At 37.2% G+C, this 27,213-nt stretch overlaps 1 protein-coding gene across 1 annotated transcript in view; it reads right to left on the minus strand.

Moving 5' to 3' along the window:
- Nucleotides 1-559: 559 nt before the first annotated feature.
- Nucleotides 560-27,213, minus strand: part of LOC124619259 (A disintegrin and metalloproteinase with thrombospondin motifs 1) — a 474,635-nt gene continuing 447,981 nt past the window's right edge. Inside the window, exons 13-17 of the mRNA XM_047145524.1 lie at nt 24,452-24,578; nt 12,209-12,313; nt 11,739-11,893; nt 5,143-5,750; nt 560-1,673 (exon numbers count right to left, since the gene is read on the minus strand). Coding sequence (XP_047001480.1) covers nt 1,507-1,673; nt 5,143-5,750; nt 11,739-11,893; nt 12,209-12,313; nt 24,452-24,578 — 1,162 coding nt within the window. The 3' untranslated portion in view covers nt 560-1,506. The remainder of the gene's footprint in view (nt 1,674-5,142; nt 5,751-11,738; nt 11,894-12,208; nt 12,314-24,451; nt 24,579-27,213) is intronic.

The following is a 27,213-nucleotide window of genomic DNA, read 5'->3' on the forward strand; positions in this document are numbered from 1 at the left end:
CTCACCACACATACACACAGTTGATTTGTATCATTTTCTTCTTCTTTTTCTCCTCCCCCCCCCCCCCCTCCCCCTTGTTCCGTGCTCCTTACTTCTTCAAAGGTCTTTCTGAGTTGTCAGAAAAACATTCACACTTGTTTGATTCTCAGCCGAGTCGGAGATTTTATCTGCTAAGGGTCTGGGTGGTGTTGCATTGTCCTCACAATCATTTCATCGTCACTGATGCTCAAGTCACTGAAGTGGCATCAAATAAAAGGACTAGCGCTAGACAGCCGAGCCACCCCAGATGGGGTCTCCCGGCCAATAAAGTCCTATGTTCATTCATTTTATGTTTAAAGAAATTTGATTGTTATGTAGTCTGGTGTTTAAATAAAACTATTTAGTAACTTAAATGTTTCAGTCAGCATCACAGGAGATATGTTTTAAGTCCTGGAAATCTAATTTGTCCAAAGGTTTTAGTCAGAAAATTTTGTATATGGATAGGAGACAGGAATACTCTTATACACTTATACACATTTATTAAGGCAGTGAAGATAATTAATTCATCATACATAATGAAATTTCTTAATTTTATTTCTTAGGCCTTTCAATTTAATCAAAGTACATTCACACAGCATAAATCATAGCTCTTCTGAATACACTGCACATTAGCACTCATAAATAAATGATGCTAAACACTACAACACAGTTTTTATGAACTATATTCTGAGTGTGTCAGAAAACAGTCTTTCAAAATACTTTTTCAGCATTTTATCAAATTAAAGTGAAATCTGTATCACACAATATCAGAACTGACAATATTTTGTACAATAACTTGTGTTTTGTATCCTGATTTGCATAACTAGAGACATCAACAGCACTCTTTTGAAGCTGATTGACAGTGCTGAAAGCAGACAAAATGCACAGCACAGTCACCATTGACACCTCTATTGATGTGAGTGAAAATAAATCACAGGCATATCACAATGACTTTACATATTTGTAAATCATAAATTAAATTTCTTCTTTTCTCTTTCTGTGCACACATTGGCTAGTCTTGTAAACAGTTATTTGTGTCTTTCAGTGTCACTATGACACAACTTAGCACACTACATCATTGTCATAAAATGAGATCACTCATATGTCCAACTTCTTATTTCAAAGTTCACTAATACTTCAGTTTATACAGACACTGTTATGAATCTATACACATAAATGCTCATGGCAGTCCTATTGTCTTTTGTATCAAATGAGAAACACAAATCTATTTCATGAACAAATTCCAGAGGTGACTGATTTTTGCCCACATTAAGATGTTCCAATGAAACTGTTTTGAGAAATATTACTTCACTGGCTACTTGGGGAATTCTTGTACGTACATCTCTTAAGCAAAATTTCTCTAATTGACACAGAAATAAATTAGGTTACCCGTGAATGACGTCTGCTTGAATCAAGCACACTGTAGTCACTGACTTAGTTTTTGTTTTACAGTCACAACCTCTTGATTTAGTCACATATTGTGACACCTCAGCTTCTTGTGTATTCTTGTCGGCAGATTGTTTTATGTGATGCACAGCAGCTTTCCCGAAGGTACTGGTGTGAACAGTATTGATAACCATAACGTGTGAGGAACTCATGGCATGTAAGACTTCCACTTAAATTTGTAACTTTGTCAATACATTCAGTGTCTCCCACTGGGAACAGAATGATAAAACATTTATTAAATAACTTTTATGGAAAAAGAGCACATACACTATTCTAAAAAGGAAAGAGTATTTCAAAACTAAGTAAAAATAATGTACAGAAAGTAGTTTGTAAATACGTAATGATAAAAATTACTTTTTTATTTTTTCAACATAAAACCTGTTCTTTTTCTTAAAAATAAAGTTTCATGCTGCAATTAATAAAATATGAACAACTGGTCAATTTTGCTCATAAATCCTTAAAACCCATTTACCACAGAATTATAATGGTTATTACAAAGTTAGCATATGTTTGATGCAACAAGCATTATGTAATGTTATCAGGAATGCTGCCTCCATCACCATTTTATTTATATTAGTAATGAGTTATGCAAGTACATTAGGAAAAAGTGTTAGTTATTTTCAGTGTAGTCAGTTATGACAGAATTAAAATCTTGTAGTCACACCACGGAGAGAGATTTAACAGCGGTCATTACTTATCTCTCTCTCTATTTCTACAGTATATTGCTGCTTCTTGGCAGCAGAAAGGACTATTGGGTATCTTACTAGATAAAACTTCTAAAATTGACAATTTTTTGATATCTAACTGAGGCATCATCATCAGGTGATATACCCAAGAATCCTTTCTTCAGTTTTAGTTCTAACAGTTTCTTCCCCCTTTTAACACCATTATTAATTCTCATCTGTTCTGGAGCTTGCCTCCTTCTGACTCATAAATTCATGATAAAGAAAAGATGTTAAAAATGTTCTTCAGATTCAGCATATTTTGTGTTACATAAACTGCCTTCTACAGAATAAAGCTTTTCCTGGGATATGCTAAGTTGTAAATTACTGGTTAACTCTGTTATCCTCATAGTACTGAGTCACTATGTTATAACTGTCATGCATTCATATATTACCACCAATAATAGGTGTTTTGTCTAGACTATGACCTAAAGTGTGCACACACAGATATATGACGATGTGGTTATAATAGAGGGAAACATTCCACGTAGGAAAAATATATCTAAAAACAAAGATGATGTGACTTACCAAATGAAAGTGCTGGCAGGTCGACAGACACACAAACAAACACAAACACAGACACAAAATTCAAGCTTTCGCAACAAACTGTTGCCTCATCAGAAAAGAAGGAAGGAGAGGGAAAGACGAAAGGATGTGGGTTTTAAGGGAGAGGGTAAGGAGTCATTCCAATACCGGGAGTGGAAAGACTTACCTTAGGGGGAAAAAAGGACGGGTATACACTTGCACACACACACATATCCATCCACACATATACAGACACAAGCAGACATATTTAAAGACCAAATATGTCTGCTTGTGTCTGTATATGTGTGGATGGATATGTGTGTGTGTGCGCGCGAGTGTATACCCGTCCTTTTTTCCCCCTAAGGTAAGTCTTTCCGCTCCCGGGATTGGAATGACTCCTTACCCTCTCCCTTAAAACCCACATCCTTTCGTCTTTCCCTCTCCTTCCTTCTTTCCTGATGAGGCAACAGTTTGTTGCGAAAGCTTGAATTTTGTGTGTATGTTTGTGTTTGTTTGTTTGTCTATCGACCTGCCAGCACTTTCGTTTGGTAAGTCACATCATCTTTGTTTTTAGATATATTTTTCTGCAAAGTGCTCCAGTTTCCGTGCTTGACTTGTTAATAATTCTCAGGTAGGCTACAAGGCCTTTTAAGATATTGCCTAAGCTGCTATTTAGTCTACAGGAGCTTTCTGTTTCAGTGAAATTTCTGGCAGAAGTTGATTAGTGTCACAGCTACATGGAAAGTGAAAATATACCTTCCAGAAAAGCTAGCATCTTCCACTTAGAGATGTAATGCATTGCTTATAATGGGTCATACATATTACATAGTAGAGCTATTACTATTATATCTACATACTCTAACTTTTCAGGACATAACTGTATACTCAAAACAAGCTATTAAATGAAAACTCATATAATATTGGTACCAGATTCTGCCATTTTATTTAACATACATTTTCTATTTGTGCAACTTTCTTGTGTTTAGTTCTATTTATATTTGCTTGCTTTCTGCTGTGTTGTACTGCTTCTTCTTTCAGTCAGGTTCATCTGTCAATAATTCTCATTCCTTTTTCCAAAACTTTCTCTTCTCTGCTTATTTCTCCTTCTACAACATTTTGTTTATTCATAATACCTCTTCCCTCTGCATAGTCATGACCTATCATTTTCTGTAATCTTCACTAGTGCTGAACTGTTGTTTCTATATTCCACATCTTTTCGGACAATTGAAGTTTGTAATCAGATATGACTCACTTCTTTGTTACAACACTAAATATGAACATTTCAATTTCCTCTACACTGCTGTCTTTATAAATAAGGTGCACCAATTTAAAAACTTGGTGATTTATTATCTGTTTTGTATTGTTTTCACCATCTTAATGCCTCTTCCTGTTACAGCTAGTAGTGATCAGTTTCATCTCTACAGACTTAGTCATTAACATGATGTTTAACCCTACTCTTCCTTCTTTTCCTTAGTCCTGAATTAATTAATTGACAGGAAACCAATTTTGCTCCAAAGAAGGAATGGATAAACTGACAGTAATGAGTCTATAAGCTGAAAATGCTCACTGTGGTGAGGGGGTATGTTGTCTTTAACATTGCTTTTTTCCACAAAAAAAATCAGAAAGAACCTTCTGCAGAATGTGATCAATATTGCCTGATTCACAAAGGATGGTTCATAGTTGCTCCTTGTAGCCTGTACATCCTTCACCACTTTATCTGCAAACTCTGTCTTAAGCTGTTGCACTTCTTCCATCTTTAAAATTCTGAGCCACCTCTGTGCTTGTATGACAAACCTCCTTATTTCTCTCTTCACGGAAGTCTGGAGTTCAGCTTTCAGGTATTTACTCTTTGCAACATCAACTGTAACATTAAATGTGAGTATGCTGATTTTTGATGCATCATGTACGTCACTTGCTAAGTTTAAAAATTCATCAAAATCATAACATTGCAATTTTTTGTTAAAGCCCAAATAATTTATCAGCATGTTAATTGTGTCCACATGCTGTTTTTAAATCACTGCTAAACAGTTACATGAATATAATGTCTAGTTTAGTTTTGGAAAACAAATCTTCATGTGAAGGGCTGCACGGCTGGAATAGTAAATTTCATGCTGATAAAAAGAGTGTGAAGAGTATGGTTATTTGATCAAATTTTTAATTTTTGTATGCATTGTAGGCTCCAGAAGCTTCATATTTAATTTTTATCTTTATTTGATAATTTAAAACATTCATACTGAAGCATAAATAGTAGCATTTACAGAGAACTGAGAAAAGGGTGTGCAACTTGTAATACTTATTTATTGCTTTCTGTTTAAAGCTTTATTTTTATGTAGGTTGTCACAGTGTGAAGGAAGTTCTTTCTGACAGTTGATCCAAAGCGAGAGACTTGGAAGAAGATGTTTGCTTTCTCCGTCATTTCTCATTGACTTACCATGTGTTAAATTTGGTGCCTGATCATTCGTACTGTTGCTAACTATCTGATGGTAACTACTTGCAGCAAAACTGAAGTATGGAGGATATTTATTGGTTGTTGTTACTGGATTCTGATAGATGAAGTTCCCATGGTTTTTGAATGCAGAAAAATAAGTAGGCCTTGGTGTGGTGGAGGTAGTTGTTGTAGACGTGTGATAACTGTATGATGTGCTTGAATAAGATTGGTGATAACTGTTAAGATTGTGTGGGTTCCTGTTAGTGTCTGTGTATTTACTGTCACTGTTGTAAGGATTTGGGGTTGTACTTGACCCAAATTTTGATCTGTGGTAATCACCATATGTACTTTTAGTTGAACCAAAATTGTGAAAAGTACCAAAACTGTAAGTGCTTCTTGGTGTTGTAGTGAAGAACTGGTAGAAGTTATTCACAGTTTTTGTTGTTGGTGTAGTATAATTTGTTACCGATTTTGTTGTATGATAATAGTTGTAATTTTGTTGGCTGTTAGTAGAAGTCGTCTTTTGAGTATAGAATGGGTATTTCTGGCTGACAGTGGGAGGGAGAGGTGTGGATGAACTCCCCGTGCTCCAGATATCTTGCCAGGCTGACCTGTATGTGCATGATCCATGTATTAAATTAGAACATTCCAGACAAATACAAATGTTATTGTGTTCCACAATTATTATTCATTAATGAACTGTAATAATTTCAAATTGATTACTCATGCTTATAAACATGTAATCCAATATACAAAGTAAAATATAACAAACGAATTAAAAACACTACAGTTATTCACAATAAATATAGATCTTTTTACAGGTAAAAGAAAACATTATGTCTACCAAATGACATTTAACACCTGCTCAGATGACAGAGTTTGTCACCTTTCTTGCAATGTTACCATTACTTCTAATAGTTGGTATTTTCTTTTTTGTACCACTTCTAAGCAGAGTTTCATACTATTCTCTCTTCAATTTAATTCTGTCAAGCTGCTACATGACAGGCTATAAAGTTCCAATTACTACGAGTTGAGATCAAAAGAAACTATTTAGATGCTGTAAACATGTTTGTGAGTATAAAATTGCTTAGCAAAATTTATTGTTATGAATATTGCCCTTACTAACTTCTTTAAGGATTCCCGTAAAATTATGATTAAACATTAAATTAATTCCCTTGCTTTTGAAATGCTATCTGAAATGGTAGGCTTTTAACTCTTCACAGGCACCGGGGCAACTGCTTAAAGGCAAGTACATTATTTTCAAACAAAGGTGTCAAAAAAGCAATGCACATCATCATTTATCATAATTCCTGTGAAATTATTATACAACAAATGGCTGTTAAATGTATCTCCAAGAAAAATATTGTGTTTGTGATATTTCTGCCATATAGAACACGAAAAATATTGTGGTTTCAAAAGTTAATTAAAAAATTATTGCTCATCTGTTTTCTACAGGAGTGAAAACTGTCCAATTTTATAATGTGTGGGTTACAAATCTCTAAGCCTTTCATGCATGCTCAGTTAAGAACACAATGAAATATACAGAATAATCACTTGCGATATACAGAATAATCGCTCATCACAGCCAATGTATAGCACGAATACTGTAATGAATTACATTATGTGGCTCTGTATTTACAGAGTTGTTGGATAAGTTTAGGCAATGGTTATGTATGAATGCTGCCTTGAATGTATGTCCAAAGGAAGAAACTTAATGATGTAAGATGTAGTAAATTGAGTTTTATCTCAGCATACAACACATCTGAATCAGCACTGAGGAAGCACATGGTTTAGAGACCATCAGGAATTTGTATTTGAAAGGGAAATATCTGCCAACCTGAAGGATGTAAGCTTCACAACCACTACTCACATTGAATGACAATCAGTTTTATAACATATTGGGTGTAGTTTAGTATTGAATAAGAATGAGACAAACACTCTTCTTATTAAATAATGTACAAGAGACATTCATTTTCTCACAACAGTATTGTATTATTACATGTGATTGCTCATTTCCCAGATATTGATATAGTCAGGTAATCTTTCTACTATTGTTGACACTAACTTCACAGTCTCAACAGGGATAAACCTCTGCCTTTACTGAAACATGAACAAAATTCCATTGTTAGTATCAGATTTGATACCAAAACAGTGCTGTGTAAAATAGAAATATGGTGCCTCATGAGCAATGGAGGTGAATTACAACTACAGACAATAACAATTCCTTTCAAGGCCCTCAAGTGGTGTATTGTCAACTCCTTTCTGCCAATCTAAACAAGATGAACTTCATTCAGTTTTTCTCCATCTATAAAGATGCAGGGGACATATAGTAATGGACAGTTACAGATACTAAATACATATAAATTCTCGTGTCTCCATTTATCCTGCAAACTACATTAGGAGCATATAATTCACACCACAAAGACAATGAACTTGGCTGCTAAAGCTCCAGAAATAAATTATTTTGATAAATAATGTTGTGATTTTTTTTTCTTTCATTTTGTCTGAAGCACTTCAATGTGTAATGTTATTATCATATACCAATTGTGCAGTTTGCATTACATATTACTGTGCTGGCAGATATATTATTGAGTGCAAATATGCCAATAACATTAATATGAGGGCCATTCAACTTGTGAAGGAAACACCTAACAGGAAACTGAAACTTCTTTGTTAGTTGGCATCATTGCAAAGTGTGTTATAATATAAGTTAACATACATGTGGTTAAAAACTAGACATAAGAAAAGAATTGCAAATACGTGGTCCAGTCATACTAATGTGACAACCACCTACATTCGAAATCAATGTACTATAGCCACTCAAAGACGGAACATTGCAACACTAGCAGTGAAGGAGGTATAAAGCGTGTTTGGGGGGGGGGGGGGATGGGGAACACAGAAAAAGTGTAGTAATAGTTGTATTGTGGACGTGGAGTGATTTACCTGCCACCCAAAAGGGCATGATCAGCAGCTTTCAGGCCAAGGATGGGAGCATTTCCAAAACAGCAAGTTTGTGTTTGAGTATCGCTGTGGTTAAAGTATACTGTGGATGACAAAATGGCACCATCCAAAACCAGCACCGAGGCAACTGTGGTGCGCCATAGGCCATGGATGACACAGATGAATAAGGCTTCCGAGATGTGTATGGGTGAATAGAGGTGAAACTGCTGAGCAACTGATCGCCCAGATAAGCCAAGTGTCTCTTCAACTAAAGTTCAGTGACTTTTGCTGCGTTATGGACCCCCACAGCAGGTTCCTAGTTCAAGCATCCATGCTGACTGCTATTCATCAATGCCAAAGGGGGGTATTTGCAGGGCAGTACTGCAGTTGGACATCTACTGAGTGGCGACAGGTGGCCTCTTCAGATGAATCATGTTTTATGCTCCATCAGACAGATGGCCATTGGCAAGTATGGCATGAAACATCTGAAAGCAAACACCCTGCATGCTTTATAGTCTGGGAAATGTTTTCATGGCATTCCGTGGGTGATCTTGTCATTCTGGAAGGCACAGTACATCAACACAAGTATGCACGTATCCTTGGGGACCATGTCCACCCCTACAAGCAATTTATTTCTCGTCGGCACGATTGCATCTACCAGTAGGACAATGTAATGTGTCACACAGCTGACAGTGTACGTGTGTTATTAAAAGAGCACCAGGATGAGTTTACTGTACACCTTGGCTATCAAACTCCCCAGATTTAAACCCAATTGAGAATCTACGGGACAGCCTCGATTGGGGTATTTGCACCGTGGATCCTTAACTGAGAAACCTAGTGCAGCTGGCCACGGCACTGGAGTCGGCATGAATCCACATCCCTGGTGGTACCTTCCAGAACCTCAATGACTCTATTCCTGCAAGCCTAGCAGCAGTCTGCACTGCAAAAGGTGGGTATTCAGGCTTTTGACAGGTGCTTACATTAATGTGAGTGGATAGTGTAGTAAATAATGAGTGCCATGAAACAGAAAAGAAAATTTAACCAGGAAATGTAAAAGTAACAAATTAAGGAAACCTAAATGATATACAGGATGTATCATAATTAATGGTGCAAAAGCATACAATTGGAAATACATGATCCTAGAAGTAAAAAAGTCTCCGTGAACATTGGCTCTAAAATGCATAGTTTAAGAGCTATGAGCACTTCTTTGTCTTCGATACTGTGGAGCAAATCTCTTTTACTGCAAGCTCTTTGTTTTCAATATCTTGGGACAAAGTGATATGGGCCAAAACAAGAAAAAAGTACAGTAAATGTGAGCTATAAAGCACATACCTTAAGAGCTGTGGGTACTCGCTCACCTTCGCTACTTTGAAACACATCTCTTCTACTGAACACGTGCTCATAGCTCTTAAGGTATGCACCTTAGAGGCCCATGTTTACTGGACTTTTTTTCTTGTTTTGGTCCATAGTGTGCCCTCTTAAAATATGGAAAGCAAAGAGCTTGCAGTAGAAGAGATTTGTTTCACACGATCAAAGCTGAAGTAGTGCGCATAGCTCTTAATGTATATGTTTTAGAGCCGATGGTTACTGAGAATTGTTTGCTTCTAGTATCATGTACTTTCAACTATATGCATTTACACCATTAATTATGATACACCTCTTTTTTTTGAAGAGGGCCAATAGAAAATGAACAGTAGTCCAAAACTGATTGTAGCAACATAAAGGAAATAAAAAAATTACAGTCGATCTTTGTGGTTTCTGCTCATAAGGATTATCAGAAATGGAATGCCAATGGTGTGTTTGAAATAAAATTGAATTACTGGTCAAATATTATGTTGAGATATGTTGTACAAGTAAACTTTTGTAACAATAATACTGACATGTTCCATGTCCAGGATGGCATCATTTTATGGATATGTGGAACACATGTACAGTAAACAACATAAGAAATAAATAATTATAGATATAAACTTGACAAAAAGTTCATATCTCACTGTATGAAAAACCATTACTAATGTCTGTCTCTTGTGTAATCACACATTAGAGAAAATCCTGAAATACAGTAAATCCATTACAACTGTTTAAGCCAGGTTAGAAACATTAAGTACTCAATAATATAACTGTTAGTAATGATACACTGGTCCACACTAATTACTAACCTGTACCAATTATTGACTGTATATACAGAGTGACAGATATAAAGAAACACCACTTCCAAAGCTTTGCTTCAGTCCTGACAATATGATGCAATGAAAAACTATTAAATACATTCAAATTTGGGAGTATTACTTAAGTACTTTTAAATTGGAGTACTGTATATGATTGATATTCCTGCGTACATCCCATGAGAAATTAAGGATTGGTGTTGATGAGGATTAAATAAATTCTCTGTTTGTATTGTATCAATCTTTCTAATGTGTATATCACTGACTAGTAAAATAATGAAGCTGTAAAACAATATATGGTGTCCTGTCAGTTAATATAAAAAATGTAAAATGATGACAAAACCCGGGAGCATGTAACTGGTGGTGAAGGAATCAGCTGCAAGAAGGAAAAAGATGAAATGACATCAGCTTCTTTCCTGTCCTTGAAATGAGTTATGAGCAAACACAGCCCATAACAGGGCGGCCTGTAGTCACGTAACCTCATTATTCATAACTGAACAGTAAACTTTCTTCCTGGCAGGGGTCTATTAACTGACATGGCAAATATTGTGAGCTACATGCACAGACTTAGTAGTGACACCTTTTTAACATTATATATTGGAATGCAAGCAGTACCTTCTACTGTTTGTTGAACTACAATCTTTGACTGCTACTCCATAGCAGTAATATGAGAAAGCACACTATTGACAAGTCCTTGTATGACATGCTTTGACTGTTTGTGTATGACATCAATTCAAGGTATGCTGAGGGACATGGATACAAAAATGCATTTATGCAACTTGAAAAGGAAACAAAGGTCTAAAAGAACAGCAGAATACAGCTCAATTTGGCAATTGATGAAGGAGAGCCCCCATTATGGAAGCAAGAGAGAGATGGAACAGTGCTGACCTTAATTCTCTGGACCCTGAATGGAAGATGTATCACTCAGTCAGGCAATTGGTCATTCCACTGAAGATCGACCAGGGTGGGATGGACCAAGGTGCTTTTGGGGTGTTGAGGGTTAAATAAATACTTTGTTACTGTTTTATTAATCTTTATAATATGTATATCCCTCACTAGTAACATAATAAAGCTGTGTCCTGTCAGTTAATGTTATCATATGTAAAAGTTGTTAACATATCATCCACAATTGCACTGTACACTCTGTTTAATAATACTACTTCTGGATTTATGCAAACTAAATGACCAATCAAGCATTTCAGATGATAACTTTTTTACAGTTTTGCATACTTCACAGCTACTGTTGGCAATCACTATTTCATTTGCAAGGAAGTGGCGTTCTTTTTTTGTCTTTGGCGTTTGTTTATGTATACTGTTTTCTAATATTTTTATGGGTGAAATGATTTTACTCTTCCAACACCAACCATAAATCACTTTGTGGATGGAATACTGTACTCTAACCTCTATTCACACAAGGCCCGCATTTTGATACAGGTGTTTCAATTTAAGCAATTTACAGCATTGTTTCCTTAATATGCAACTGGAGAGACATACCTCTGTGTTGTCGAATTAGGAAGAGCAGCATAAACAGGTCTCGACTGAGTTGCAGCAGAATCTGAATCACTTCGCCTGATATAGGAAGCAGTATTTTGAGAATAGTCAGGTATGATATTTTCATGTTCAGCTACACAGCGTCCATTCAAGCAGTACTGGAATTTTCAAACATAAAAAAAGTTTATGTAATAATTAAAATACATTAAACTGAAATAAAATAAATGTTATCATGCAGAATTTCAGGAAGTTCCTTAAATTGGAAATACTTGAAAAAATACTAGGCCCTAAAGTTCCTGTAGCATATTTACTTGTTTATTAGAAGTATTGTGTTCTCTTACAAATAGAATATTGTAGGTTTCCTTTAACTGTTATAATCCCCTTACATTTGATCAAAAGACTTTGACTATAAGTACAGTGTTAAAAACAAATACTCATGCGATCTAACGGTACCAGTAGATGAGTAAAAGTACCTGTCCATCGCCACAAGATGAACCTTCAGCTGCGGGTCTGTAGGCTACACAGTAGCCAGAGCCAGAATCGAAACAGAACAGCTGTGCACAAACTCGATCATCTTTCTGCAACACAATTTTATTGCAGTTAGCATTAGTGTATTTTGCTTGTAATGAATGTCATAAAAACAGAAAATTAAGCAAACTTGATTATTTAACTGCTGGAGCAGTGTTCTTATATGTTCTTTCAGTATTTTCTGTTTTCACTTACAGTGCTTTAGGCTTCCAACATTAAACAAAACCAATAAAATTCAAAACCCTTTGTTACTATTACATATAACTTTTTGCTCACGCACCACGTCTCTCCCAATACAGAATTCCAAATCCCATGCCACTTTCCTTGATGTTGATCTTGTACTCACCGAAGGCCAGTTACACACTTCTGTCCACATTAAACCTACCAACAAACAACAGTACTTAAATTTTGACAGTTGCCGTCCTTTCCATATCCAACGTTCCCTCCCATACAGCCTTGGCATCCGAGGCAAACGTATTTGTTTGGATGCAGATTCTTTACAGCAATACACCACCATTCTCACCTCAGCCTTCACTGCATGTATTTACCCCACTAGCCTAGTTCAAAGAGAGATTTCCCGGGCCTTCATATCCAATCCTGGTACTGCTGATCCCTCCAAAACACATCCTCAGAGCACACCATTGGTCATTCAGTATTATCCTGGTATGGAATGTGTTAATCAACTACTTCGACAGGGCCATGACTTCCTAAAATCATGCCCTGAAATGAGATCCATTATGTCTGAAATTTCGCCCACCACACCTAGAATAGCTTTCCGTTGCCCTCCCCATCTCCGCAATATTCTTGTCAGACCCTATGCTCCTTCTGCACCCATCTCCCTACCCTATGGCTCCTACCCTTGTGACCATCCCCACTACAAGACTAGCGCTGTTCACCCTCCTACCATCATCAATAACAGCCTTGTAACCGGCACATCATATACCATCCAAGGGAGAGCCACCTGGAAAACAACACGTTACATACCACCTGTTATGTAAACACTGTTTGGCCTTCTACATCGGTATGACTACCACCAAATTATCAATTAGGATGAATGGGCATAGGCATAGGGTGTATTACTGGTAACTTCCAATATCCCGTTGCAGAGCATGCTCTACAAAATGACATTTGTGACCCCAGTGCCTGTTACACCACATGTGCCATCTGGATTCTTCCCCCAGACACCAGTTTCTCAGAACTTCACAGGTGGGAACTAGCACTACAACATGTCCTTGGTTCTCACCACTCACCTGGCCTTAATTTATGTTAATTTCTTCCTCTTTGCTTCACTCCGTTTTAGTTTTCTACATCTTTCATAGACTTTCCTGTCTATTTTTCACACCCCCCCCCCCCCCCTCCCTCCTCTGTTACTTACAATCCACTTAGCTTTTCACTCTTGTTAACTCTTGCATGATGGTTAAGCGGTAATCTCTCTCTGCATATTACCCTGTCTTCCACCTTTAAGCTCTCAATTTTTCAAATCTAGTCCAATGCAGTCCCCAACAATCAGTCTTTCCTTCTCATCCCAAATGGTCACTCCTCCCCTGAGCTGTGGTTCTCAGTGACTTTCCCAAAATCTACCCCTTTTCCTAGACCTCTCCAGTCCTTTTCCTTCACCCCTCTTCCTTTTCCTTCAACCCTTCTGTCTTAAGAAGCAGCCACTGGCTCCAAAAGCTTGAAAATTACAACCTTCTTTTATGTGTATGTTCTGCCACTGCTTGGTGAGTAGATTTTTTATCTATTCAGTTAAAAAATTTGGGTGACTCCTATATCTGAAAATATGTATGAACACATGGAAATTGTAAGCTAGGTATAGCCGAATGAGGTAGTATATTTGTCGAGACACTGGCCTCAGTTTTGAGAGGATGGAGGCTCACGTTTTGTCTCTCCATATTGATTACTCTTTTTCTAAATTACTTTTGGCCAATGCTGTGATTATTCCTTCAATAAAACTATGGCCACCAGTCTTCTCATTAAACACATTGATGTATGTCATTTGTCTGTATGTGTGGCTTGTTTTTTCTTGTATTAAGCTGACAAATCCTATATCATTGTAAAATGATGCGTGGATGAAGAAATTATTAATATCAATATTTTTATTTCATTTGTATGTTATTTAGCCTTACACCCAACTGTTTCTGTTTGGACAGCTGTTACACAGATGTTGTTCAACTGTCTCAAATATTGTTAATATTAATTTATGCTACTGATCTGTCAGAAAAAATACACTGTTCTTCTTGAATAAAGACATTAAGTACCTTCTGCATTTTTCTCGAGGTGAGATGCACACTTTTTATTTACTCCTGCAGTTTTATTTTTAATATGCACTCCCATAATCACTAAAAATGCTGGAGATTGCATTGGAATCCTGAATTATTCTCTTAACAAAAGCTACAATTTACTTATTTACAGGACCAACATAACTTAACAAGAATATATGCAGTTTTGAGCTAGCTAAGAAGGAAACAATTTGTCTACTACCAAATCTTGTATTCAGTCAGATTATGTCTGTGGTGTCAAAACAGCAAACACAGATTACTGAATTACTTCAGCTGTCTTGGTTACAGAAGTACTCACCATATGAGCACCAACAATTTGCCCACATTCAAAATCACTTAGCTCCAACATAATGCACCCACAACTACACCGAATACTGTTCTGACCATGACTGACACTTGCATAGCATTGAGAACATGGCACAGGTGCTATTTGCAGTCAAATACGACAGCACAACCTGCAGGCCTGGCTAGCACCTGCCATAAATTTAATAACACAGACATGGTTATAATAGAGGGAAACATTCCACGTAGGAAAAATATATCTAAAAACAAAGATGATGTGACTTACCAAATGAAAGTGCTGGCAGGTCGACAGACACACAATCAAACACAAACATACACACAAAATTCAAGCTTTCGCAAGAAACTGTTGCCTCATCAGGAAAGAAGGAAGGAGAGGGAAAGCCGAAAGGATGTGGGTTTTAAGGGAGAGGGTAAGGAGTCATTCCAATCCCGGGAGCGGAAAGACTTACCTTAGGGGGAAAAAAGGACGGGTATACACTCGCACACACACACACACACATATCCATCCACACATATACAGACACAAGCAGACATATTTAAAGACTTTAAATATGTCTGGATGGGTTTTAAGGGAGAGGGTAAGGAGTCATTCCAATCCCGGGAGCGGAAAGACTTACTTTAGTGGGAAAAAAGGACGGGTATACACTCGCACACACACACATATCCATCCACACATATACAGACACAAGCAGACATATTTAAAGACTTTAAATATTATATTTAAAGACTTCAAATATGTCTGCTTGTGTCTGTATATGTGTGGATGGATATGTGTGTGTGTGCGAGTGTATACCCGTCCTTTTTTCCCCCAAAGGTAAGTCTTTCCGCTCCCAGGATTGGAATGACTCCTTACCCTCTCCCTTAAAACCCACATCCTTTCGTCTTTCCCTCTCCTTCCTTCTTTCCTGATGAGGCAACAGTTTGTTGCAAAAGCTTGAATTTTGTGTGTATGTTTGTGTTTGTTTGTGTGTCTGTCGACCTGCCAGCACTTTCATTTGGTAAGTCACATCATCTTTGTTTTTAGATATAATAACACAGACATTTATAAATCTTGCCTAGAACAGCATATGGAAGCATGGGCAACAGGAGTAGAGTTTCATCATAAATCATTCAAAATAGTAAGTGTATATTGACTACTAGCAGGTAATTTAAATCTGTTCACAAGTCACTTTGAGGATCTGTTGGCCTATTTAACAACAAAAAAGAAAGAACTAATGGTTGCCCGTGGTTTAAATGTAGATTTTCTGGACAAACTCTTCCGGCAAGAGCTTAACGCCATTAGTAGCATTGTCAATCAAATTAATTCATACTGTTAACTTTCCAACTAAAATAGCTAAGGGCTCAAAAATGGCCATTGATAATATCTTTATAGAAATGTCCAATAAACAAAACTATATTACAAAACCAATAATAAGTAGCCTCTCAGACCATGACCTGCAGTTTCATTTGCTAAATGTTAATACTGATCAGGAAATAAGATCTACTAAATCTGAGTTCAAGATGGTAGTCAATAAGCCAAAAATTGATTGTTTTAGGAAACTCCTCAGAGACATGAATTGGAGTGATGTGTACAATGCTCACAGGATGAATGCAAAATACAACACTTTTGTTAATAATGTCTCAACTTATTTGAAAACTGTCCCCCCCCCCCCCCCAAAAAAAAAAAAAAAAAAAAAAAAAAAAACTAACCCAGATTAGACTAAAGTGTACAGAATAGCCATGGACTGGTTGGTTGGTGGATTTTCAGGGAGGTGACTAAACAGTGAGATCATTGGTCTCATCGGATTAGGGAAGGATGTGGAAGGAAATCAGTCATGCCCTTTCAAAGGAACCATCTTAGCATTTGCCTGAAGTGATTTAGGGAAATCAGGGAAAACCTAAATCAGGATGGCTGAACACAGGTTTGAATCATCGTCGTACTGAATGTGAATCCGGTGTGTGAACCACTGCACCCCCTCGCTTGGTCATGGATTACTCAACGAATAAAGGTATCCAATACGACAAAAAGGAAACCATACCTATTAGTTAGAAACAGCTCTGATGTAAATGCTATAGATCATTACAAAATATACTGCAAAATATTGAAGATAGTAATATGGACACGAAAGCAAATGCATTATCAGAAAAGGGTAGTCACATCATATAACAAAAATAAAGACAATATGGAATATAGTGAAGGAAGAGACTGGTAGAACCAGAGATGAAGAGAAGCACATAGCATTAAAAGTAAATGATACCCAGGTAACAGATGTGTGCAGTGTTGGTGAACTTTTCAATGAGCACTTCATAACTATTACTGAAAAGATAGAGTAGATACTGTCATGGAATACCTCATACCAGTCACTACAAACAGCTACAGTAATATGAGCATGACCCTCATGGCACCAATAGAAGTAATGTCCATCATAAAACTCTTAAAATCAAAGAATTCTGGTGGCTATGTCAATATATCAACAAAGTTGATTAAGCAGTGTGCTCCTGAGTTTAGTCATATTTTATGTTATTTATGTCACCAGTCTTTTTTTCAGAGGGACATTTCCTAAATGGTTGAAATATGCTGAAGTTAAGCCTTTGTATAAGAAAGGAGATAAAGAAAACGACCAACTTTCCTCCAATTTCAATTTTTCCTGCATTCTCAAAAATTTTAGAAAAGATAATATACAATCATCTTCTTGACTGTCTGGTCATAAATAAAATACTAGCCAAGTCAAAACTTGAATTTCTAAAGGTTTCCAACATTGAGAAGGCTATCTACACATGCAGTGAGAATGTACTTAATTCATTAGACAATAAATTACAGGCTCCTGGTATATTTTGTGATCCATCAAAGGCACTTGACTGTGTAAATCATAACATCCTTTTAAATAAATTAGAATATAACAGCATAAAAGGAAATGATGCAAAATCGTTCAACCCTATATCCCTGACAGAAAACAAAGGGTGTCAACAGCAGACTTGTATTAAGCTATCAGGCATCATCCAACTGGGAACCAATAACATGTAGTATCTCCCAAGGTTCCATCATAAGGCTTTTACTTTTTCTTCTGAATATCTATGACCTTCCACCAGTAACATTACCAGATGTCAAGTTAGTTTTGTTTGCAGAAAATACAAACATTGCAACAAATAGTAAATGAAGTATAGCCGTAGAAAGGTCAGCTAATGAAATTTTCATTGACATTAATAAATGGCTCCTCTGTCACTAAGCCTTGAAAAAACATACTATACACCAGTTCAGAATTTGTAAACAGTTTCCTGCCAGTATATGCCTAAAATATGATGACAAGCAGATAGATGAAGTTGACCATGTTATATTCTTGGGATTACAGCTCGATAATAAATTTAACTGGGAGGAGCATACCACAGAACTGCTGAAGCACCTAAATAAGACTATATTTCCTATGTGAATGTTGTCAGACAAAGGTCATATAAAATTTAAAAAAAGCTAGCTTACTTCATTCAGGATTAATTTTTGGGGTAGCTCATGAAGCCAAGCTAATTTTCCAAGCCCAAAAATGTTCAATATGGATTATTTGTGGTGTGAATTCAAGAATTTATTGCAGAGGGCTGTTAAGGAACTGGGGGATACTAACTGCTGCTTTCTAATATATTTATTCCTTAATGAAATTTGTCATTAAAAATATATATTTTTTTCAAGCTGACAGTTCAGTTTACAGAATCAATATTAGAAGTAAGAATAACTTTCACAAAAATTTAAAGTCACTTACTTTGGTTCAGAAATGTTTCTATTATTCAGCAACACATATTTCAATAACATGCCAGCAGCCATAGAAAGTTTGAATACTAATAAAGTTCAGTTTGAGAAGAGTCTAAAGAATTTACTGGTGGCCAACTCCTGCTACTAAACTGATGAATTTCTTAGCAGAACCGATTCATGCATTTATGTTATTATTAACATCGCATAATATGAATACTTTGTACAATCTGACTTCTGTACAAGTTCAGTGCAGTAATGCAATCATTGTACATAAGTGCTGTAAAATATTTGTATTTATTTATTTTTTTAATTTGATGATGCATGCTACAGTAGCCTAAGAATTATCGTATGCACCTAAGTCTAATGAGCATTTATGGAGGATTTTCATATTACTGAGATTGTGAATAGTAACAAATGATATTGGATTTATTTTTGTTTCTTCTGAGCAACTCTGTATTTCATCAAAGAAATTGTATTTAAAAACTTGTAGTCTACATGGCACAAAATAACTGCACACTTACTACTGTTACTAAATTAAATAGTCTTCTGTTATGTGAGCTCATCAGTAAACAGTCAGAAAATAGTCAGAAAACGCACACAATTAAACAAAATTTAATAACCTGTAATCATTTCATTACAATGTATTGTGTGTATGACTTATGGAATGCTCCTCATGATAGAGTGAAAATTGTGACACTCTTTGAATAATACAAGTCAAAGATGAAGTGTTCCATTGAATATGTTAATATAGTGCTACAGGAGTCAGTGCAACAGAAAGGGATGATTACACATGGGGGTGACTGATGCATCACATGGTTACACCACACACACCATGTCTATATCTGACTGTTCCTGACAAAAGGTCATTTGCATAACTAATTTTCTGAAGCATTCAATGTAACCAGAATACTGACTGTTCAGTCCCTGTGATTTCCTGTACTTCCAATAAGCCTTTTTAGGTTAAGTATTTCTGAAAGACAAAGCTGCCAGATAACTATAGACACGGCTGCAACAATCAGTGGAAAACATATTATAGCAGCTTTGACAACACAAAGAGTAACAAGCACAACACATCTGGATTTTTCCACTAAAATTTAAGAAGCCTGTTAAATAAGAAGAATGAGATTCTCATATCACTACAGGAAATGGAAACATCTAAATGTATTTCTACAGATGTATTTTTTGTAACAAAACATCATTTGCAAGCCACAGAAATTCAATCATGTACCTAGATTGATACAAGTTAGTAAAACATCACAATATGCGTAATAGAAGGAAAGAGGGAGTATCTACATAAATAAGCAGAATAAAGTCTCAGGCCATAGACCAAAATGAGTATGGCATTGAACAGGTCACTGAGTTCTTAGTTTCTGTGGTATTCTTGGGACCATACAAGATATTGGTTCTGGCAATGCACGGGTCCCCAAAACCAAGATGACATGGTAAAGTAGAACATTGGAGGTTTCTCAAAAAGTGTGAAGTATGCTAATGAGGCTTAGTACAGTGATAAAGGGTACAAATGTGTTTCATGTCACATCCAGCCAAGAGAATAATGAAACAAGCTTACAACTGGTTCACCACAAACTTTTTAATATCTATCTTACAAAGACACATATTAGAACATATGAAATACTGGAGTCTTCGAACAAGACAGTGTAGCTACTGCATGTAGGGCTAGCTCTTTTATGGATAAAGTGAAAAATTCATTTATTTGCCGAACATTTACTGTTTGTGTACTGTATGTAATTGTGTATGTATCTTTTTTTTGTGCAGTATCTCACAATCTGGAAAGTTTTTTGGGTGAATAAATAAATATGGAGTTCAACAGTGTAGGACAAGATAAACTGCTACTTAGCATAAAGACAACACGTTAAGTTGCAGAACAGCACAATTGAAAGACACTTACACATAAGCTTTCAGCCACAGCTTTCATCAGAAATAGAGAAACACACACCGGTCATTCAAATAAGCAAGCACACCTCAAGCACACACAAACGCCAGCTCCAACAGTTCAGGCCAGAATGTAACTATCACATGGGATGGAAGCAGCAATCTGGAGGAGCAGGGAAGGGGAGGGGATAGTAGCATATGGGTGGGCGAAGAGAGGAACACTGTCTACATCTACATCTACATCTACATTTATACTCCGCAAGCCACTCAATGGTGTGTGGCGGAGGGCACTTTACGTGCCACTGTCATTACCTCCCTTTCCTGTTCCAGTCGCTTATGGTTCGCGGGAAGAACAACTGTCTGAAAGCCTCCGTGCACGCTCTAACCTCTCTAATTTTACATTCATGATCTCCTCGGGAGGTATAAGTAGGGGGAAGCAATATATTCGATACCTCATCCAGAAACGCACCCTCTCGAAACCTGGCGAGCAAGCTACACCGCAATGCAGAGTGCCTCTCTTGCAGAGCCTGCCACTTGAGTTTGTTAAACATCTCCGTAACGCTATCACGGTTACCAAATAACCCTGTGACGAAACGCGCCGCTCTTCTTTGGATCTTCTCTATCTCCTCCATCAACCCGATCTGGTACGGATCCCACACTGATGAGCAATACTCAAGTATAGGTCGAACGAGTGTTTTGTAATCCACCTCCTTTGTTGATGGACTACATTTTCTAAGGACTCTCCCAATGAATCTCAACCTGGTACCCGCCTTACCAACAATTAATTTTATATGATCATTCCACTTCAAATCGTTCCGCACGCATACTCCCAGATATTTTACTGAAGTAACTGCTACCAGTGTTTGTTCCGCTATCATATAACCATACAATAAAGGATCCTTCTTTCTATGTATTCGCAATACATTACATTTGTCTATGTTAAGGGTCAGTTGCCACTCCCTGCACCAAGTGCCTATCCACTGCAGATCTTCCTGCATTTCGCTACAATTTTCTAATGCTGTAACTTCTCTGTATACTACAGCATCATCCGTGAAAAGCCGCATGGAACTTCTGACACTATCTACTAGGTCATTTATATATATTGTGAAAAGCAATGGTCCCATAACACTCCCCTGTGGCACGCCAGAGGTTACTTTAATGCCTGTAGACGTCTCTCCATTGATAACAACATGCTGTGTTCTGTTTGCTAAAAACTCTTCAATCCAGCCACACAGCTGGTCTGATATTCCGTAGGCTCTTACTTTGTTTATCAGGCGACAGTGCGGAACTGTATCGAACGCCTTCCGGAAGTCAAGAAAAATAGCATCTACCTGGGAGCCTGTATCTAATATTTTCTGGGTCTCATGAACAAATAAAGCGAGTTGGGTCTCACACGATCGCTGTTTCCGGAAACCATGTTGATTCCTACGTAGTAGATTCTGGGTTTCCAAAAACGACATGATACTCGAGCAAAAAACATGTTCTAAAATTCTACAACAGATCGACGTCAGAGATATAGGTCTATAGTTTTGCGTATCTGCTCGACGACCCTTCTTGAAGACTGGGACTACCTGTGCTCTTTTCCAATCATTTGGAACCTTCCGTTCCTCTGGAGACTTGCGGTACACGGCTGTTAGAAGTGTCAAGTAGTGTGTGCAGGGACTAGAAAACCAAAAGGCTCAGGAGGTTTGGGGGCAGGGAGGTGGGGAAAACAGATGGAAAAAGGAGAGGAGTTGGAAAAATGGGTGGAAGCTTTGGCAGAGGGTGGCAAAGAGGGTGGGAGATAAGAATGGGGAAGAGGTGATAGGACAGAGGGGATGGAAACTATTGGGTAGAGAATGTGGGGAGAGTATGTTACCATAAGTTGAGGCCAGGATAATTACAGGAGTGGAGAACATGTTGCAACGATGACTCCCACCTGTGCATTTCAGAAATGCTGGTGGTGGAGGTGAGAATCCAGATGGCTTGGGTAGTGAAGCAGCCATTGAAATCAAGCACATGGTGGAAGACCCAGGTACAAGACTTGCCCAATCCACCCACCCAAGACTTCCTACTCCAATCCTGTCACAGGCTTATCCTACCCCATCAGGGCTGGGCCATCTGAGAACGTGGCCATGTCATTTACCAGTTCTGTTGCAATCATTGCATAACTTTAAGACTACCAACAAATTGTCCACCAGGATGGATGACCACCATCAAACTGTGGCTAAGAGCAAAGTAGACCACCTTGTGGTGCAACATGCATCTGAACATAACATGCTTGATTTCAATGGTTGCTTCACTACCCAAGCCATCTGGATCCTCCCCTCTGTCACCAGCTTTTCTGAAATGTGCAGATGAGAGTGTCATTACAACACATACTGTTCCCACATCCTCCATCCAACAGCTTCAGCCCCTCTGTCCTATAACCTCTTCCCCATTCTCATCTCCCATCCACTTTGTTTGCCACACTATGCCAACACACCTGCCCATCTTTCCCCACTCCTCTCTTTTTTTGATCCATTTTCTACACCTTCCTGCCCCACAACCTCCTGACGCTGCACCTGTTGGCATTCTAGTCCCTGCACACTCTACCAGATAGCACTCCTCTCTTTCCCCACCCATACACTGCTATCCCTCCCCCTTCCCCACCCCTTCCAAATTGCTGTTTCCATCCCATGCGATAGTTGCATTCTGCTCCGAGCAGCCAGGGTTGACATACATGTGTGTATGGGGTGTGCTTCTTGTGTGAATGAATGGCGTGTGTTTCTCTATTCCCGATGAAGACTGTGGCAGAAAGCTTATGTGTAAGTGTCTTAATTGTGCATGTCTGCAAATTAGTGTTTTATCTTTACGGTAAGTAGCAATCTATTTTTTCCTACATTGGTGATATTTCTACGTGAAGTTTCCATTGTTTAAATATGCAGTTCCGAAAAATCAAAATTTTTTACAGGTACCACACGTAGAGATTGAAGTACACACTCTGGATGAAGTTCCACCTGTGAAGCTCCTAAGCATCCACATGGACACCAAACTAAAGTGACCCCAGACCACATGTAAGTTAACCAAAAACCTCAGTTCTGCCTGCTTTGTGATTAGAAATCTCCCTCATTGTGTTGAATTGCAGGTGGGATTGCTATCATTATTTGCATACTTTAACTCAGTATGGCCTTGTGGCACAAAACTTTAAAGTAATGCAGCCAAGATTTTTTAAAAAAAAAAAAAAAAAAAAAAAAAAAAAAAAAAAAAAAAAAAAAAATATTCATTCTAGAAGAATGTGCATGACGGATATTCAGTAAGTTGAGAATTGAACTTCTTGCAAAAACATCTTCTGGGACTTACGTATTATTTCATTTTTGTGGCAATACATATATCCCCCACTGGAATTAGTGGTTAATAACATGAGCATATTTAGAATGAGCTGTGCATTTCATGGCCATGACGACAGAAGCAAAAACAACTTTCATATAGTTTATGTATCCCTTTCTAGAGTTCAGAAGGAAATTTTATATTCTTATGCAAAAACCTATAACAGGTTACCAGCAGATTTCAAGCAGAAAACTAAAAATCCCCAGATATTCAAAACTAAATGAGTGCCTCACTAGCCTCTTCTTCTGTAATTTATCAGAATATTTTAACTTGTGGATGTAAATTCTACATAACTTAATATTTATACTAAACAGATCTTGAGTTTCTCAGTTTATAGGCATCTATATATATCACATTTAATTTAGAAGTCACTCCATAATTATCAGTAAGAGTATATTAGCACCCGTCATAATTTATTGTTAGTAAATTTTTACAGTAGCCTACAGTGGCTGCTTCTGCCAGTAAATGTATAACTTGACTCAGTCTACATGTCTGAAGGGTCGTTTCCATCGTGAGATTTACACATCATCTTTTGTATGCATATAAATGAATGAATGGAATAACTATATTTAATAATGGCAAAAATTAATGCTAGCTTATATTTATTTGATATAATAAATATTTGGTCTATTTATATTTGAACAACTTACAAAACAAGCACTAGTTCCTCTGTCCTTTCGGCACTGTGCATCAAGTGTTAATAACTTTCCAGGCAACACTCGAGGCAAAGACTCATCTTCATGAGGAGAGTTGTAGAGGCATGTTGCAGTATCTCCACTGAACATAAAATAAATAACAAAATTGAAATTGCTTATATGGCAACACTGAGCTCTACAGTTATGTACATAAGCAAATTATTGATGTGTTCTGTTTTATAGGCTCTGCATTTAATTTCTTTAATAACACAGAATGATACAATACTGAAAAGACTCTGCACGGATTATATTATGATTTAGATCCTTGGACAGTTGTAGGACCTAAAAGTAATACATATGGCTTCATAGGAAAACAATTTGTACTACTGCCTTTTCCATGTTTTGATTATACATTATTTAGGTTTTATTGTAACTGCTTTTGGACCTACTTTCATACTTACTTTATTAAGGTTCTTCCATTTGTTGTTGAACTTCATTTGCAATAGTGGCTAACAATAGAGTCTACAATGTTAGCAGCAAGAACAAGGTGACTCAGTTTTGTTCTGTTAACATATATTATTTCTCTTTACCAATTTAGGGATTTGAAATCTTCTTCTAGGGCTACTGAGAATACTTCTGATAGTATGGAATCTCCTTTCAAATCTGAATTTCCCAGTATAATGGTGGGTAACAGAAGATATAGCTCTGATACAAATATATTCCTTAGTATACTAACATGTGTTGAAGCAATGCTTTGTTTATAAGTGGCTGTCAGGACAGTTTTAGCTGAATGTGAGTCAAGAGCTCTTTCACATCCTGCGAATTGAAGGCAGAGTCATGATTCACAAACATTGCCTTGGGGTAATCCCAGTCCTAATGATGATATGGTAGAGGATGGAAATCACCAACAAGTGGTTTGTTATCAAAACCTCTAATGAAATGTAGAAGCACAATACAACTGAACATCTCGTAATGGCATACAGACACAAAGACAGAGAGAGCAGAGTCAAAGATAATAACATCAATGATGAATTATAGTGTTCTAGTGGTCGATGTTCACCATAGCCTCATTTTGTAGTTTAGTTCTTCACTTGCAGATGATCTATTGCATTTTATCCACTTTTAAAGCCAACTCCTTTCTTTGCTTCATAAAAATCCTATGTAGTAGAACTATTAGCATCCTCTTGACAATGTAAAAGACTTTCACTGAAATAATCACCTACTGCAGGAAAAATGTACTATTAATTACTTATGCTTCCGCAGCCAGTGTCAAGACGATTAAAATTCTTCTGGCTGTTGTACAGTGACATTGTGTAAAACAACAGTCACTGTATTTCCACACACTCCAGGGAGGAAACATGTTCACTAGAAGCCAAGTGCTAATTTGCAGACAGATGCTGACCATCAACAAGCCTGATAGTTCACAAATTGCTTCTTCCCTATGCTCTCCCTCTCATTATGACTAACCTATTATATTCCAGGTCCAATCAAGTTCCAGAAATATGACATATTGACACTGACAGTTTGCAATAAACTGGGGAGCCTTACCACCACCAGTAAAATCATCAGCTTTGACCCATACTGACACGGATTCGGATTGATTTATTTTTCGATGATTCCTGGTCCTGATGACCAACAGCATGGTGGACATGTAATATGATCTACCCATGTCTCTGTTGTACACCTCACAAGTGATTCTGCATAGTCCTTCAGAGTTCTGTGAATGTGTTATGAATTTTATGTTTACGAACAATGATGCCGCACAGCACGGTAATGGCTAGGTTACTGTTGTTATAGTATGTGGTCCTAAAGTAGAAAAAGTACCAGGGCTAGAATCGTTTAACAGTCATGGTTTTATTGCCTACCATACATTTAAAATTTGTGAGGATTTGCGTTTAAACTTTAATGTATTTCATACTTTATACAATCACATGGAACAACATCCAGAGGAATTTTAATCATCTTGTATTTGTATGCCAAGTTTTTCAGTTCTTTTCAAAACACTGGTACCAATATCTTTTGGTCTATAAAACTGTTTCAAAATTTGTTAAAATATTTGACACAAAAGAGGAAAGATGTTACCTGGAGGTCTTATAGGGATTACCCTGCTTTGAATGCATCCACCATCTCCAACTGCTACACAGACACTAATATAACATATTTCATGAATGTATTAGGCATTCAGTCTAAAATATGCCGCTCAGTCATGGCAGAGCTTTGTAGATGAAGTGCTGTGGTGATTGAGTTCTATTTGCTTATCTACACGATATTTTAGTGCTTCCCCAGATAGTAGCATTACATGAGAAACACCTCATTCCAATGTTTGACTGAATCGGAAAATACAGTTTGATAGTAAATAAAACAAAATGTGTTATGCACATTCCTCAGCCATACAGTTTCTGTGGTCTGTATTTGTCCACTCAAAAAGAAAATAGGGGTCCTTAAAAACACCTTGTACCCAATGGATTTTCAGCAGCTAAGAATATTCCTATGAATCGTTGTTTTCAACTGCCAACACTGCCGGGGCAGCAGAAATACATGCACTGCTGACAGCAGCACTAACAGCAACAATTTCATGGATGAGCACCCCTTGCCATGGACTCCAGTGATGCAACACACCATTGAAAAGGTAAAAGCCAGCATACAAAAAGCAGTTCTCTTGTCTCGCCCAGTCTGTAATGTGCTGTTAACAGTGGTGGTAGATGCTATGCAGCATGTGATCGGTGCAGCTCTCAATCAGTATGTTGGAAACCTTAATATTTTTTCTCCCGCAAACT

Source organism: Schistocerca americana, chromosome 6 (genome assembly GCF_021461395.2).
Source record: "Schistocerca americana isolate TAMUIC-IGC-003095 chromosome 6, iqSchAmer2.1, whole genome shotgun sequence".
Classification (NCBI taxonomy): domain Eukaryota; kingdom Metazoa; phylum Arthropoda; class Insecta; order Orthoptera; family Acrididae; genus Schistocerca; species Schistocerca americana.